Source organism: Danio aesculapii, chromosome 11 (assembly GCF_903798145.1).
Source record: "Danio aesculapii chromosome 11, fDanAes4.1, whole genome shotgun sequence".
NCBI lineage: Eukaryota > Metazoa > Chordata > Actinopteri > Cypriniformes > Danionidae > Danio > Danio aesculapii.
In genome coordinates this window covers 10,307,850-10,323,801 of record NC_079445.1, presented here as the reverse complement: position 1 = coordinate 10,323,801, position 15,952 = coordinate 10,307,850, and the positions used below count along the sequence as shown (strand labels likewise).

At 34.7% G+C, this 15,952-nt stretch overlaps 1 protein-coding gene across 2 annotated transcripts in view; it reads right to left on the bottom strand.

The window, feature by feature from the left end:
* The window catches only part of pde4cb (phosphodiesterase 4C, cAMP-specific b), a 183,912-nt gene that overhangs the window by 35,457 nt on the left and 132,503 nt on the right, over nt 1–15,952 (bottom strand). For both annotated transcript variants that reach the window (XM_056468024.1, XM_056468025.1), the window contains exons 4-8: nt 14,909–14,979; nt 14,761–14,810; nt 14,498–14,610; nt 8,459–8,552; nt 8,170–8,339 (exon numbers count right to left, since the gene is read on the bottom strand). In XM_056468024.1, coding sequence (XP_056323999.1) covers nt 8,170–8,339; nt 8,459–8,552; nt 14,498–14,610; nt 14,761–14,810; nt 14,909–14,979 — 498 coding nt within the window. The remainder of the gene's footprint in view (nt 1–8,169; nt 8,340–8,458; nt 8,553–14,497; nt 14,611–14,760; nt 14,811–14,908; nt 14,980–15,952) is intronic.

Genomic DNA, 15,952 nt, shown 5'->3' with positions numbered 1-15,952 from the left:
CGGTGGCCCAGCGGTTAGTACTGTTGCCTCACAGAACGAACGTCCAAGCCTTACCAAGCCAGCCAACATTTCTGTGCAGAGTTTACACGTTTCCCCCTGTTAACTGACTAACCCAAATCGCACCAGAGACATGCTCCTAGTAAGTATTTATCTCTTAAGAGCAATCACTATCTGTTCATTAGCTACTACAGCAGGGGAGTTCTTGAGATCTACCTGAGCTCAAACTCCCCTCTCGCCTTGCAAACGGGAGGGAGCCCCGGGCTCGAGGATTTTATGAGCTCAGGGCTCTCTCCCGGGACAGCATGCCAAACAAGCTTTATAATCAATCAATAGCTAAGTGTGAACTCTTGAATCTTTAATAAAGCTGTCAAAATGGACTGCATCCAAAACTTCTGCCCTACAATTTCGTCCAACATGTTGGCTGAATTGTTCACATGAATAAAATGCGTCAAGCCTCCGTTTTCACAGTCCACACTGCAACACGAAAATGGAGTTTTCAAATGTATCCACTTTGGAAAGCGTTCTCAAAAAGGTATGTTTTAGTTTCCAAAACTGCCATCTCAGTGTGGATGGAAGGTTGAAATGGAAAGAAAAATATGCATTTTTAAATGAAAACGTATTAGTGTGGACATCGCCTTAGAAGATACAAAACTTTAAATTCCCTGACTTCCCTGACTAAAATTCCATGACATTCCAGTAATTCCATGATCAGTGGGAATCCTGGGTAATATAAATAGTTCATACTTGTGTTAATGAGGAACTGGTTAGTCACTCCTGGATGATCCACATCATGTATAGCGCTGGCAAACAGAGCGGCCATGATCTCCAGGTCTGTAAACACATCCTGAAGATGAAAAAACACATATAACCTGGTGTTAGCAAAGATATTAATAGCAGTTATTTCCCATAAGGACTTTGTGCTTATGTGTGGATCCATGTAGACCTCTAGGGCAGGTGTGGAGAGAAGAACGTGTGTAGACTGAACAACATCTGCTGCGTGGATGTTGTTATGATAGGCCACGTCCGCATGGTAGTGATCTTCCAGAGTCACCAGGAATGTCAAGAAGGTGTCCAATGGGATTTTAAAGGTTTTGAGCAAATCTCGCTCCTGAGAATAAGAGTGCATTAACATATTCAAATATCAGAACAATTGGCAGATAAAAACCTGTATAGATTTAAAAAGGAGTTAGTCTCCTTTAGTGTCTACTGTTTACATTTTTTAATGATTTCAAGCTGTTTTTTTCATAAGATATTTCTGGTCTTTACCTGAAAAATGGTGTACATTATCACTGTCAGTGGCCGATTCCCAGAATATTCTGCTATCTTAAAATATCTACGCCCCAATCGATCCAAGTCCTCAAGCTCCTGGAGGGAAAATGTGGACATTGTAAGTCCAAGTCTACTTGTAAAACTACTAGTCCACTACTACCAAGTCCACTAGTAAGTCCACTGTGGTATCATATAAATGAGAAAGATTGATTAATCTGTTGTTAGTCTAAACATTTTTCTAATAAAAAAATAAAGACACAAAAGTAATTAAAATAAATTCCCTTTTCTCCCCACAATGCTTTCATCATAATTGTGCCGTTTTGGTGACTGTCACTTTAAATTCAAATGAGATTTTGCTCCCAGCCCTCTTGTCAAAGGAGTAGCATATTCAAAAACTATAGATATTTACATTAGATGTCGCCTATGCTATTGTTGTCTTTTGGAAGGAATGTGTCAATAGAGCCGCCATTTTGGTACAGTGTAGCACTCCTTTGAAATTAAGTGGAGGACTGTCCATCCAGAGCCATAGATATATACACATATATGATCGGGAGTTTCCTGGTGGTCAGTATGCAAATATTTTTTTTTAAATTAGGAAAATTATAATTTTCACTTTAAAATAGTATTATTTTGCTTACCCCACTGATAATTATTTCGCTTGTTATAAAGGAAAAATCCTCTTAGTTCTGACTTGTTATTCCAAAAACAAGACAGAAATTGCTAGTTTAGAAAATGTGTCTTGATTTAAGAATTTCTAGATTTTTGACCTGACAAAAAAACCAAGAGCCAATCTTACACCCGGCGCAATAAGGAGCAAGACGTGTATGGCGCTACACCATACAAATTGTAGCTATTTTCAGATCAGTGCAACCACTGATTTTTACGATTTGTGCCACGCTGTGTAATAGCAAATCCATTTGCAACGCTTTGGTGGACTTATGGGTGTGCCGGTCTAAGAAGGAGCTGTTGTTAAGGTGCATTGTTGGGGTGTTGCTATTTTGAGGAACTGAAATAGATTGCACTGTTGACCAACTAAAAGCAGAGCATGTTAGTTGTGCGCCTATGTGAGTCCAATGCGCTTACACATTGCTTAATACACAGAGGATGTACAGTAATACACAAACATCTTTACATATAAAAATTAAGGATTAAATAATACAAAAATTATCATTTTCTACATAAATATAAAAACCTCTACCTCCATGCATTCTTGACATTTTTCATGCATGACAATTTGCATTTTTATAATGTTATTATTATTAGCAGTATTATTTATTATATGCATATTTATATTTGTTTTAATAAAAACAAGTTTAGATTTTTTCACCTGTCGGATTTTGGAGAGGTATGCATCACATATGGGGCATAAGGATAGTACGTGTGTAAAACTCAGTTTTTGACCACTTCATTATTATTGTTCATTTATTAATTTGTTGGAAATTAGAACAAAATTTAGAAATAGCCTGGAAAAATCTTTGCACTTAACAAACTAAATTAAATTAATGGATGTCTTTAGTGGAGTGCATACAACACCGTTTCCTTACTCCATGAAAGTAAAGGAGTAAAGTAAATAGTAAAAGTAAAGAGAAAGTAAAGAGGCAGAATGGATGAGGTTCATTCTTTATTCTCATGCTGCAGATGGTCTGTTTAAACTGTTTTCTTGCTAGTGAAGCGGTCAGTTTTTTACACTTACAAAGTCCGCAATGTAAATAGCAAATGTGCCATGGCGCGACGCACCTGACTCTTAAAGGGAATGGGAGATGAGACTCTAATTGGTTTAATGCACGTTATACTCAAAACACACCCATAACTCATTAAGAGAATAAGCACAACCCTGTTAGACCATGCACCGCGGCGCAAAGCATACTTGTCCATCCTTAAATTAGCAAAGTGGATTCCGACACGCCTTTAACGCTTTTGAACCCTGTGCTTTGTCAATTGTTGAATTTTTTTTTCCTTGCCACTGTCACCACTAGCTTGCTTGGATCGAGACTTGTGGAGCTGCGCTTTGGTGGATTCACTTTTGGTGTTAAGCTGCTTTGACACAATCTACATTGTAAAAAGCGCTATATAAATAAACATGAATTGAATTTATGCACTTCAGATTTTGTGCTTAGATTATTAAAATAGAGCGCTAAAACCTGTTTCACACCGCACGCATGAGCAGAGCGTGTTTTTTCCGGCATCCATGTTAACAAATCAGAGCTTTCATACTGCACGTAGAAGCAGTGCGTCAGCACGAGGCATGAGCGTCACTGAAGCAGTAGTGCTGCAATAGTTTCGGTGCTGGGTCTATTTTTGCCGCATTGCTCATGCTCAAGTGACAGTGCATTGATAATGACAAAAGACATATTGAATGACAGTAAAACATAGCAATTTTAGCCAATAAATGCATCAATAATATCCACTGATTTTTATATTGTCAATCAAACTTAACGATTAAAACAGCAGCAAATATTTAATTTGGCCCTGAACTACAAAACCAAATTTAAAAACAATTTTAGTATCAGTTTTGCTTAGTAAAGTTGCACACTAGTTTGATCATGCGTAACATTATAATCTACTTGCTAAGGTGTGGCGTCATGCGAAGCGGCTTCCGGGTCGAAGCGCTCTATCAAACTGTATGGGGAGACTAATTTCAGATGGCCAGAATGTGATTCATTTTTTTACAAATTGTTGAAATTTTGTTATTTGCGATGCAGCAGCTCAGAGATTGTTGTGTACACCATGACTTTATATAAAATTCACTTTAATGTGTGATAGGAATAAAAAGTGATCATAAACAAATATTTTTTCAGTTCAAATGAGTGGCGGCTTGGACCCGGAAACAATATTACATACGTCACCAACACGTCACCACTTAACAAGCGGATAACTATATTGTATAAATATTATTATAACTATAGGCCTACATATCCTAACAATCAAAACAAAATGACATGATATCCACAGGCGATTGTCTGTCAGACCGAGTGCACCTGAAAAGACATGAATCACACTCCTCATAGAGTGTGAGACGCATACAGTTCTTTATGATTTATATAATTTGTAAAATAAAGACTTGCAGTTAAGGAAACAGCATAGGAGGAAGTTGCCGGCGGTCTTGGTGCAGATGAAAAGTAAAATTTTTTTTATTAATTAAATCGATAGGTAACTAAATAGAATCGACAGAGATAGATTGATCTGTGCAGCAGCTGCCGTTGAGCTGCGCTGCAGATGCAGTCGGTTGTGAAAGGCAAACGCCTGTGCGCTGCTTCTGCTTCCTCACACACTGCTTGCGCTTGAGGTGTGAAACAGGCGTAAGAAAGAAAAACGTGTTTTGCACAATTTCTTACTGTTCTGACAAACACCAAATGTTGTTTTATTATAACTGATAACTACACTGTAAAAAAAATGTCCGTGATTTTAACAGTAAAAGTCTGTAAATCTACAGTGAAAACCTTGATTTTGTAAAAATGATTAACAGCTCATTTCTGTACAAAATACGAAAATAGCTGTAACAGATCTAAACCTTTGTTTTCAAGAATCTAATCAGAGTGTCTGAAATCTCACCACACACCCTCATCCACTAGTCCCTTAATTAGTTAAATAGTTTAGTCCACTAGACAGAGGTGAATGACCACAAATGACTGAATGATGAACACCTGCTGGTTAACAAGCACAATCACTGAAGGAAAGAACAGGAAATAAAACTACAGACACAGCCTCACACCAAACCAACTGAATTAAAACAGAGGATTAAATAACTCCATTAAATAACAGCATTACTAGCTTCACTGATTACAGTTTCACTTCAATTCTCTCATATGTGCAAGAATATTTGATAATTAACAGAGGTTTATATTTTTATTGAAAATATTTCATTTGACCTTACCATCATGGAGATCAGAGGCTGCTTTAGTTGGGCTCTTGATCCTTTACTCTTCTATCGTAATGTTTCTCTGGCTGTTATAATGGTATTTCTAAATATAGCATATATCAGTTATAGCAAGAAGGCAATGAAAAACTATACTGTGTGTACTTAATCGTTACAGATACAGATTTCTACTAGTATTTCTACTAAGTTAAGCCATAGAAAATAGTTTTATTTGATATAGTTTGGGATATGGGACAGCTGGAGGTTCATTAAACAGTTATCAAGGAATTAATAAGAAATTATAATTTAATTACTTTCATGCACAAAACCTTGAGATTTCCAGCTGCACATCATGACACACAGACATTAAGACTCAGGATATGAACCTCAACCATGGTTGCTAAAAAAAAGCTGCTTAATTAATTCATCCTGCAATGCATGCTGTGTGCAAGCATAGTACAAAAAATCCCAGCATGCATTGCTGCATGAATATATTATGCAGCTTAAAGTTCTTACAATCTCTTTCTTTTCCGTTATTTTATATTGTTTTTGGGAGGTAATATTTCAGTAGATTGTTTTGTTTTGGGTTGTTTTTTATGTTTTGTTTGTCACCATTATTAAGATTCAAAGACTAATTGTTGATGTCTGTGTGTTTTAAGTTCTGCCATAGATCAAACATTCTCATAGTGAATGGTGTATTTAGCACTGTTAAACAGTCATTGGCTACTGTAGGTCAAGTGGTTTCATTACATATGATATTCATTTCTCACTTATAACTAACAAGATATTCAATGATTGCACAAGCAGGTGAGTGTGGTTTCAATATCATAGTTAATCTTATCACAGTTATTATTGTTTTTTCTTTTCATGCTATACAAATAGTGTGATTAACACAATTAATTATAGAAGCCAAAATATTAACTAGTGTCAGAACAAATAGTTGAAGAGCCCAACTAAAGCAGACTCTGTCCTCCATCATGGTGACTTCAAATGAACAACAACAATTTCATGAAGAGCTTTTGTTCATGTGACAGAAATAAAGTCAAAGGTCAGTAAGTAAAGCTCCTGATGTTTGTGGAGTTGTATCATGATCTCTGCTGAGATCTTGAGAAATTACATTTTTTATTGTGTAATTTGTTTTATTTTTACTAATAATTAATTTATTTAGAGTCTTACTTTCAGTTGATTTCATCTTTGGTTTTGGCTGTGTTTATTTGTGTTTTTTTTCCTTCAGTGATTCTGCTGTTAACATACATACATGCATTCATACATTTTCTCTTCTGCTTAGTCCCTTTATTCCTTTTATTTAATCCTAGGTCACCACTGTGGAATGAACTGCCAACTTATCCTGGACATGTTTTATGCAGCGGATGCCCTTCCAGCTGCAACCCATCTCTGGGAAACATCCATACACACTCATTCACTATGGACAATTTAGCCTACCCAATTCACCTGTACCGCATATCTTTGGACTGTAGGGGAAACCCACGTGAACGCAGGAGAACATACAAACTCCACACAGAAACACCAACTGACCCAGCCGAGGCTTGAACCAGCGACCTTCTTTGCTGTGAGGCGACAGCACTACCTACTGCACTACCTACTTAACTTCCATCACTGTCTGAGTGTTCAACCCTCTGTAGTGAGGACCACAAGTAAGGATTTTGCTCTGGGATTTAGGGGGTTAAATGTGTTTGATGAAAAATACAGACTGTGGAATGTATTTTTAACAGAAATATTCTGTAAACTGAATTTACGAATATAAAATGTTAAAAACAGTAGATTACTGGCAACCACAGATGCTGGTATTTTACCATAAAATCAAGAAAAAAAAAACAGCATAATACTGTAAAACGTTTTTGTGTCACCATTGTTGAGGATAATAGCACCTGGGTACAAGTCCAAGATGAACTAATCTTATGTTCATCTTGGACTTGCACCCAGATGCTATTATTCTCCACAATCGTGACACGAAAATGTTTTACAGTATTTTGCTGTTTTTTTCTTGATTTTACGGTAAAATACCGGCAGTTGCATCTTTTTTTTGTTTAAAGGTAACTGTGTAGTTACTAATGCAGTGAAAATCTGTTTGCTAATTGTAAACACACATGAACACATTGATTGACTTTACGTTTTTATGCACTAAGCTACATTTTGTGAACTGAAACATTGTATCAGTTCATGAAATACTGTTATGTTCCGTAAATTTGAACAGTTCTATAAAACATCCGTATTTTTTTACGGAAAAATTCTGGCAACCACACCTGCCGGTATTTTTCCGTAAATTTAACAGATTGTTTTTTTACACTGATTATATTGAAGATGCACTTAATTGTTCAGTTCTGGTATGCAGAGAAGGGTTGCAGAAAAGACGAAGTAGGTCTGGGTGCAACACTCAATGGACTGCAGAATGACTGATAAATTACACCAAAACTCCACCTGTTAATATCAGTTTTGTATACATTACTGGACGTCCGGAAATGTATGTAGTTGCGAACCTCCTGAATGTAATTCTTGTATTGCATTGGGGTAACGTAACCCAGAGCTCCGACATCGAATTATTCATCTGTATCTAATAAATGACTAATATTTTGGCATTAAAGAAACCCTCTCCAGACCTTTTCTTATTGAACACGCATGGAATTGGCTAGAATATTCCAACAGCCTACAGGGGGCAGATTCAAAGATTATAAAAATGTTATTTGTTTGATACTTTGATACTGAAACATCACATATAAGCTCTAGTGACATTAAAGACCTATTTTACATCTTGTAAAAAAGGGTATAATAGGTCCCCTTTAAGGAAGAAACTCACTTAAATTTGACCTATTTCTGAATATAAGATAAAATATTTTGCTTGTCCAGAAAATGTTTCTTGATTTAAGAATTATTATATATTTGGACTAGAAACAAGACACAAGCACTTTTTGTAGTTTGTTAGTGATTTTCTATTTACGTTTGATTTCTTATCTTGCTAAATGTTTGAGCTTTCTCTGCCACTGTAGAAATCACAGTCTGAAATAATAATAGAAATGAAGGCACACCTTGGCCAGGAGGCTCTCGTGCTGCGTGTTGACACCAAACCGTGGGATGCATGTTGGGGGGAGACTCGGACTGGGGCTTAGTTTTCTCACTCCACTTATCTGAGACATTGGCCGACGCTTCTTCTCCTCCTTACATGCTGCCGAGAGAAGCTCCACATCATACTGTTTTTCTGCAGCACAAACACATTGAGTATGTGAGTTACATTCAGAATGAAATAATTAATAAGGAACTGTAAACACACAGTTATAAATATTGTCTAATGATTATATATTAATTCTTGTTACTCACGTAATATTGTGCTTGCTATGAACTCAGACACCTGGTTTCCTGAGCGGCTGGTCTCCGACAGCTGAGTTAGTTCCCTGTTGAGCATTCTTTTAAACTAAGAAGAATAAAATGCATAAGAGTAAAACATATATATATATATATATGCATACATACACACATGCACACAACTTTTGCATCTGCTTATTTGATTCAAATTATTAAAATAAAAAATTTTATATATTAAAACACTGGTTTTATAGAGAAAGTTATATATATGTATATTTATATAAATATATATATATCTTTTGTTTCGGCTTATTTGATTTTTATTTTTCAAACCTTGTCAATGTTTAATCAATATGCTTAAATTGTGCAATGCTGCATTTCTTTCATTATGCAAAAGTATATCGGATGAAAATTGTTCGCAAGTTAATTTAAAAAACGTTTCAATAAATTAGTAAAATGCAGCTTCATGGGCTGTTTGGGTTTGTGAACTATGTACTGTTTTAATTTACTGTAACTGATCTCCAGAAAATCAGGGGACAGGGAAACAGGGACTCAGCAGCTGGTCTAAAACGGAAAGACTAAATGAAGACAAAAAATCTATGGGAGTTGTGCAGGAGCGGGAGTCATTTTAAATAGGAGGTGGATAGGAGCGGGAGTCATTTTACCAGGAGCGGGATGGGACAGGATCATTTTTTAAACTTTGGTCTGGGAGTGGGACGGGACAAGATTTCTTTCTGTGGGAGTGGGACGGGACAGGAGTTAAAATCCACTCCTGTGTCATCCTTTAATGTACTGTTATAAATTCTCAATCACCACTAGAGGTCTCTAACTCCTTTTCCTTACCAGACTCCACCTCTCATAACACCGTGTGCCTAGGAGCTGATTATGGACTAACCAGATTCCCACATGTCTATTTCAGCTGCACCGAATGCTGGGTTTTGTTTGGCTCATTGAAAAGAGACTGAAAGAAAATGCCAAAGACAATGGGAAGAAACTAACAAGGGTCAATTTTTTCATAAAATCCAAATTGGAGAGATGAGGTATACTGGAAAAAATAGGAGGGATGGAGTAATAATATTGAGGCTTTGGTTTGGACATAATTGTTGTCAATTGTTGTCATTATTGTGGGCAAGAAGAAACAGTAAAACATGTCACGATACATTGTCATAAATATGAAGCAGCAAAAAGTCATTTAGAAGAAACTATAAGAGATGAAAATATGGTATGATTTAATCAATTTATTGAGAAAACAATCAAATTATATGTTATGTTGTTTTACGGAGAGAATTTAATTTAGTTTTTGAAGGATATTGGATCTTTCACAGTGTATTAAGGGTATTTTTTGTAGCATTGGTTGTATATTCGCTATGGGGGTACATTGTTGGATTGATTGCATCCACTGTGGTTTTGGACACCAAAAACCATAGCTGCTCCCTCAAATAGTGCACTATTTAAGGTTATAAGGAGGGATTTCGGAAACAGCCACAGATTTTTGTCTACATTTTCTAAACATTTTGAAATAGTCATGACATTACTAACCCTCATTTACTGAAATAGCCAGGGACAGATTTAGTGATTTTAGGGCTCTAAGCAATTCTAGCCAAGGGGCCTATTTATTATTATTTTGCTGTTTTTTTCTTATAACATTCAGTCTCCTTTTCTCTTAATGCAGTAACATGTAAAGCATCTTGTAAAACATTTAAAAACAATTTGTTTTCTTAAAATGAATTCACAACTAGGCGGTTCTTTCCGCTGTGGCGACCCCAGATTAATAAAGGGACTAAGCCGAAACAAAAATGAATGAATGAATTAATGAATGAATTCACAAATAAAAATAATAAATGAACCATTTCATTTTTAAAACTAAATCTTTACTGATTTGACTGCTGGACTGCTCCATGATTGAAGGTGAGGTACACATTTGTGCAGGTGTAATATTTACACTGAAAATAAAATATTTAGACCCTCACTATACAAAATACGATAGAAAACAATGTTATATATAATTTATAGGTATAATTTATATGTACTTCTAAGTATTTATTTGGGGGCCCTCAGATTTCATGGGGCCCTAAGCGGCTGCTTACTTTGCCTATCGGTTAAATCCGCCCCTGGAAATGACATGACATTGACAATACAAAACATGCTCCGAACAACTGATTGAAAAAGAAGACCTGCATAAAACTGTTTAGTCATTTTCATGGACCTGTGTGAACTTGAATCATTTTGTGCTGTCACCTCTATGTACTACCTCTAGGCATAACTTTTCCAGAATGCAAAGGAAAAATGTTTCTATGCAATGTTTTTGTTGAGTATTTTGATAATGATTTCTTGTGATATAACATTTCCATAAGAAATGCCTGTTTAATCAATATTTTAAAAACATATTTTAAAAAGATGAGTACAGATGAACAGCACAGTGATCTACCAATCTTTAATATATTTTTCATAATATACAGTTGAAGTGAGAATTATTAGGCCCCCTTTGAATTTTTTTCTTTCTCTTTTAAATATTTTCCAAATGATGTTTAACAGAGCAAGGAAATTTTTACAGTATGTCTGATAATATTTTTTCTTCTGGAGAAAGTCTTATTTGTTTTTATTTCGGCTAGAATAAAAGCAGTTTTTGATTTATTAAAAACATTTTAAGGTCAAAATTTTTAGCCCCCCGATAGTCTACAGAAAAAACCATGAATATACAATAACTTGCCTAATTACCCTAACCTGCCTAGTTAGCCTAATTAACCTAGTTAAACCTTTAAATGTCACTTTAAGCTGTACAGAAGTGTCTTGAAAAAAGTTAGTAAAATATTATTTACTGTCATCATGACAAAGATAAAATAAATCAGTTATTAGAAATGAGTTAGTAAAACTATTATGATTAGAAATGTGTTGAAAAAAATGTTCTCTCCGTTAAACAGAAATTGGGGAAAAAAAATAAACAGGGGGCTAATAATTCAGGGTGGCTAATATTTCTGACCTCAACTGTATATAAATTATAAATACTATAAATATAAATATTGTTGGTAAAAGTCCTAAATTATTTACAATTTTGCAGTGAGAAATGTAATAATTGTTTTAGACTTTTGGCTCAAAATGATAAGACATGATCCTCGATGTAAAAAATCCAACTGGAAAAAAGTAGAAATTACTTGTTTTTGTTTTGTTGGTTTGGCAAAAATCTGTAAAAATGTCTGTACAACTACATTTAACATGTTTACTTAACCTAAATCAAACCTAGTCCTAGTCTCAGACCTCCTCGCTGGAAAAAATAAAAGTTGTAGTATTTCTAACCCTAACAACAACGACAAAAACAATAGTAACACCAATAATAACATTACTGTCATTATTATTAACAACAACAGCAACAAAATACTACTGCAATAATGCTAAGGTAAGTTGAAATTATTACTCATGTAATTTATCTTTTTTGGGGGGCACAGCTGCAGAAAGACTTTTAATGTGAATTGTCATCTCACATTTACTTAGTTCACTCTACAAAAAGAAACACTTAACACACGTGGACTGTTAATTTGTATTTAACTGATATGTATATATATATGGAAGTTTTTTCCTAACAAAATTAAAATGAAAGTTCAAATGCCTAAAAAGATCAAATAATAACTTTCAAAACAACAACTTAAATGATAAATCAAACGCTCAAATATTAAATAAAAATGTATTCTCGAATGAGAAATCAAATGTATTTGATATTTAATTTTCATGCACAACTCAAAATCCTGCACAAAATCCTGTAATTATGACAAATTAAATGCTCAAACTATAATTGAAATGGAGGAACCAGTTTCTGGTGATTCTCCTGATTACACACACAGCTGGAAGCTCATGATGGACTGATTAGGACTATAAAGACACCTCATTCGCACAGACTCTTTGCTGGGTCTTGTTTCCAAGCATTACTAAGCATTTTTTCTATGTTTGTCCTGCCATGTTTTGATCCTTGTCTTGTTTATGGTTGTTTTGCCTCCTGTGCTGTTTCTAATTCTGTGTCTAACAAATGTTTTGTTAACGTTTGTCTCTGTTTTAGTTTTTACGTTTGTTTGTTCTGATAATGTATTATTTCTTAGTACCAATTTCCAAAAGATTTTTTTTTTGTTCACTCAACTTCAGACATTTTAGGTCAGTGCAACTGATGTTTTCAAAAATTAAGGCAAAAATTCAGTAATCAAGAAAAAACAAAAGGAAATAAGGATTATTTGTTCTTTGTTTACTGAACTTCAAACATTTTATGTTAGTGCAGCTGATGTTTTCAAAAGTTGAGTACACTAGAAAAAACAAATAAGGATTGTTTTTTCTTTTTTGTTTGTTGTTGTCCTGGCTTAAAATGTTTTACAGTGCAGTTTTAAGCTTAGTTGACACTACATGACTTTAAACTGGCGGATCCCGGTGCCATTCAGACTACATGACTTGATTTTTCAAAATGAAAGTTGACACTGAGCCGTCAGAAAGGGCTGATCACTATTGGCTGCTTGTGTAATAACATCACTGACACTAGGGTTCAAAATCTTTCTGAAAGCATAGACAAATCAGCTAATTTACTTTCTTACAAAAATTTTATGGAAAGATGGTCCCTTTCTTTATTAAATTTGTAGAAAAAAGTGTAGACTCGCTCCAGTACATCAAAAGCAAGAAATGTCAAGTTACAATTACAGTTGCAAAGGAGTTGAAGTTAATTGAATAGTAAACTTGCTGTCAATTGGGCAGATTAAATGTCTTACTTATACTGACATTGTAAAGGTTTTTATTCATTTGAAAAGAGTTTTGAACTCCGTGTTGAAGGTAATGAGTTAATTAAATTCCTCATTACTTCAACTTAAATGGATTAAGTTCACAGAACTCATATAGATTAGTTTTTTTGTAACTCAAATGGTTTGTAGCAATTGGTTTCCTCAAATGGTTTGAGTTGACTTGTTGGGTTTTACAGTACTCAGTTGGTTTGAGTTCTCTTCATTTATTTGGTTTTACTGTGCTTGAATTGCTCCTTTTACTCAAATGGATTAAGTTCACAGTATTCATTTTGATTAGTTTTTGAACTTAAATGGTTTGTTGCAATCGGTTCCCTCAAATGGAGTTACCTTAACTTTATGGGTTTTGGGTTTTACAGTGTACTGAAGTTGTTTTTATTTATTCTTGAATCTGTAATTAGTTTTTTAGTTTGTTTATTTTCTTTCATGTTTTTAGTGATGTTTGTATTATTTGGATGTCTTGTTAAAATTGTATATTTGCTGTTGTTTCAATAAAAATTCATTGAAAGCGTTCAATTGAGCTTTTGAAAGCATCATCAATCAGCTGATCTGTCAGTGGATCGATCACTCATATAACTGTATGGTTCAGCTGATAGACGCGGCTTGAATATGTTTAATATATTTACTCATGTTTATGTAAACGCAGGGTGAAGTGAGTGCTTTGATGACTATTCTGGCCAATCCCAGACATTTCTGTTGAGCTCCTGAACACAACGGCCACTCAGCTCATGACTTGCTATGTCATTGGCTGCAGTTCATCACTACATCTGAATCCATGTGGGGTTGAGTCGGCCTACTGATCTGGAATATTTAATAAGTTACATCTTGGATTGTCATTTGTGAGATGTGGGAGACGAGTGTTAGTTGCTTCATTCAGTAATTCACACATAAAGACTGCTGAGCACTCACTGATTTTCCCCTAATCAGATCTGTTGGCAAGCTTGTTAACTTGCAAATCAGGCCTAAATTGAGCTTAAACTCCTGTAGTGTAACCTAGGCATTATTTGTGGACTGCTTCAAAACAGTTTAAATAGTATATTATATAACCTTCTCACTTTTATTTGGCCCCTGTCCCAATTTTTGGAGTATGCTCAAATAATCAAATATAATAAAAAGTCTACATTTATTTATATTTCTAAAATAAATTATAGATTTACATTATTTATTATAGATAATATATATAGATTTTTAAAATAATTTTTACTTTACTTTTGAATTATTTCAAGTAGGCATTAGAGAACTAACATCAGTGCATTGTGTTTTTTGGATGAAATATATTTTTAAATACCTTATTGGAGGCCATTTCACTGACAGAGTGACGGGTTTGCAGGGTCTCCAGCTGGTCCAAACACCAGTCCAGCTCTTCAAGAGTCTCAACGGTCAGTTTTTGATATGCTTCATCTAAAAAAACAAACATCAGATGTCAAAACAATATTGGATTTTCTGATAAAATGTAAAATGCCATATACTCTACATTTCTGGTGACCGGATGTTCCAGTTTTTACATCTATAAAAAAATCTGTCTACAGAACTAAAAGGTAGACCACTCACCAGACAGGTTTGTTTTACAGGCAGATTGAGGATTAGTGCCTGATGGTCTCCTAATATACAAAATAAAAGACGAAAAAGACAATTTGTTATAAATCTTTTATTAATTCTGCCATTTACTGACATTAAGATATTTTGGCTACAGACTCACTTGTTGCTTCTGTCTTGCATGTGGGTTAAAGCTGCAACATTTCCCCTCACTGTACGTAGACTGGCAAGAACCTACAGCACACACACACACACACAGTTCAATTCATCTTTATTCCTATAGTGTTTTTACAGTGTAGATTGTGTCAAAGCAGCTGAACATAGATGAAGTTCTAGTAAATTCAAACCCTAGATCATTTGTCAAACTAAATTTTGAACATTTGATTTATTTTTAATAAAATTTATATTTAATTTTTATCTATTTATTATTTTTAATGCAAAAAAGTATCATCACTTCCACATGTTAAATAGCAAAAATACAGTTTGACTTATGTAGGATGCTTAACAAGGAATGATTCATTTACAAGAATAAATTACACTGTGATTTATAATAAAAGGGTCATGAACTGAGAAATAAAAATTAGATCATTCACCGCACTTTTACTTCTGAGTTTAAAATTTGTTTCATTTAAATCTATAGACAGTGCCAGGATGTAGACGCACTGGGGCACTGTTTTTGCACATGTCAGTGTTTACGAACAGATTACACCAAAAAGAACACAAGTAATCTTGACAAACTATACATCAGTCTAAAGCTACAATCCTCAAGCAGCCATTGTAGCTAGTTGTTTTTCAATGAGCAGCTTATAATGTATTTGTTAAATTTGTGTATGTTGTACAGAAAACGCTTATTAGATATGGAGTACGTAAATGTATATCATCGTAATAACAGGAAACACGCATTCATTGCTGTACATCACAGTTATTTTGAAGGGTAAGAATCCTCAGAACAACATCCCATAGAACATATTTAGTTCATCGACACAATAGTGTTGAACTATGGATGGTTATTCGTTTGTTTATGTCACCGTTTCTGTCGGAGACCAGGGGCCTCATGTACAAAGACTTGCGTTGAATTCATACTAAAACATTGCGTACGGGCAATGCTGTAAATGTGCGTTCGCAGTAAAAAAATCAGATGTATGAAACAGTGTGTACGCGAATCCCACGCATATTCTCTTTGTACATCCGAATTAACGTGAAACTG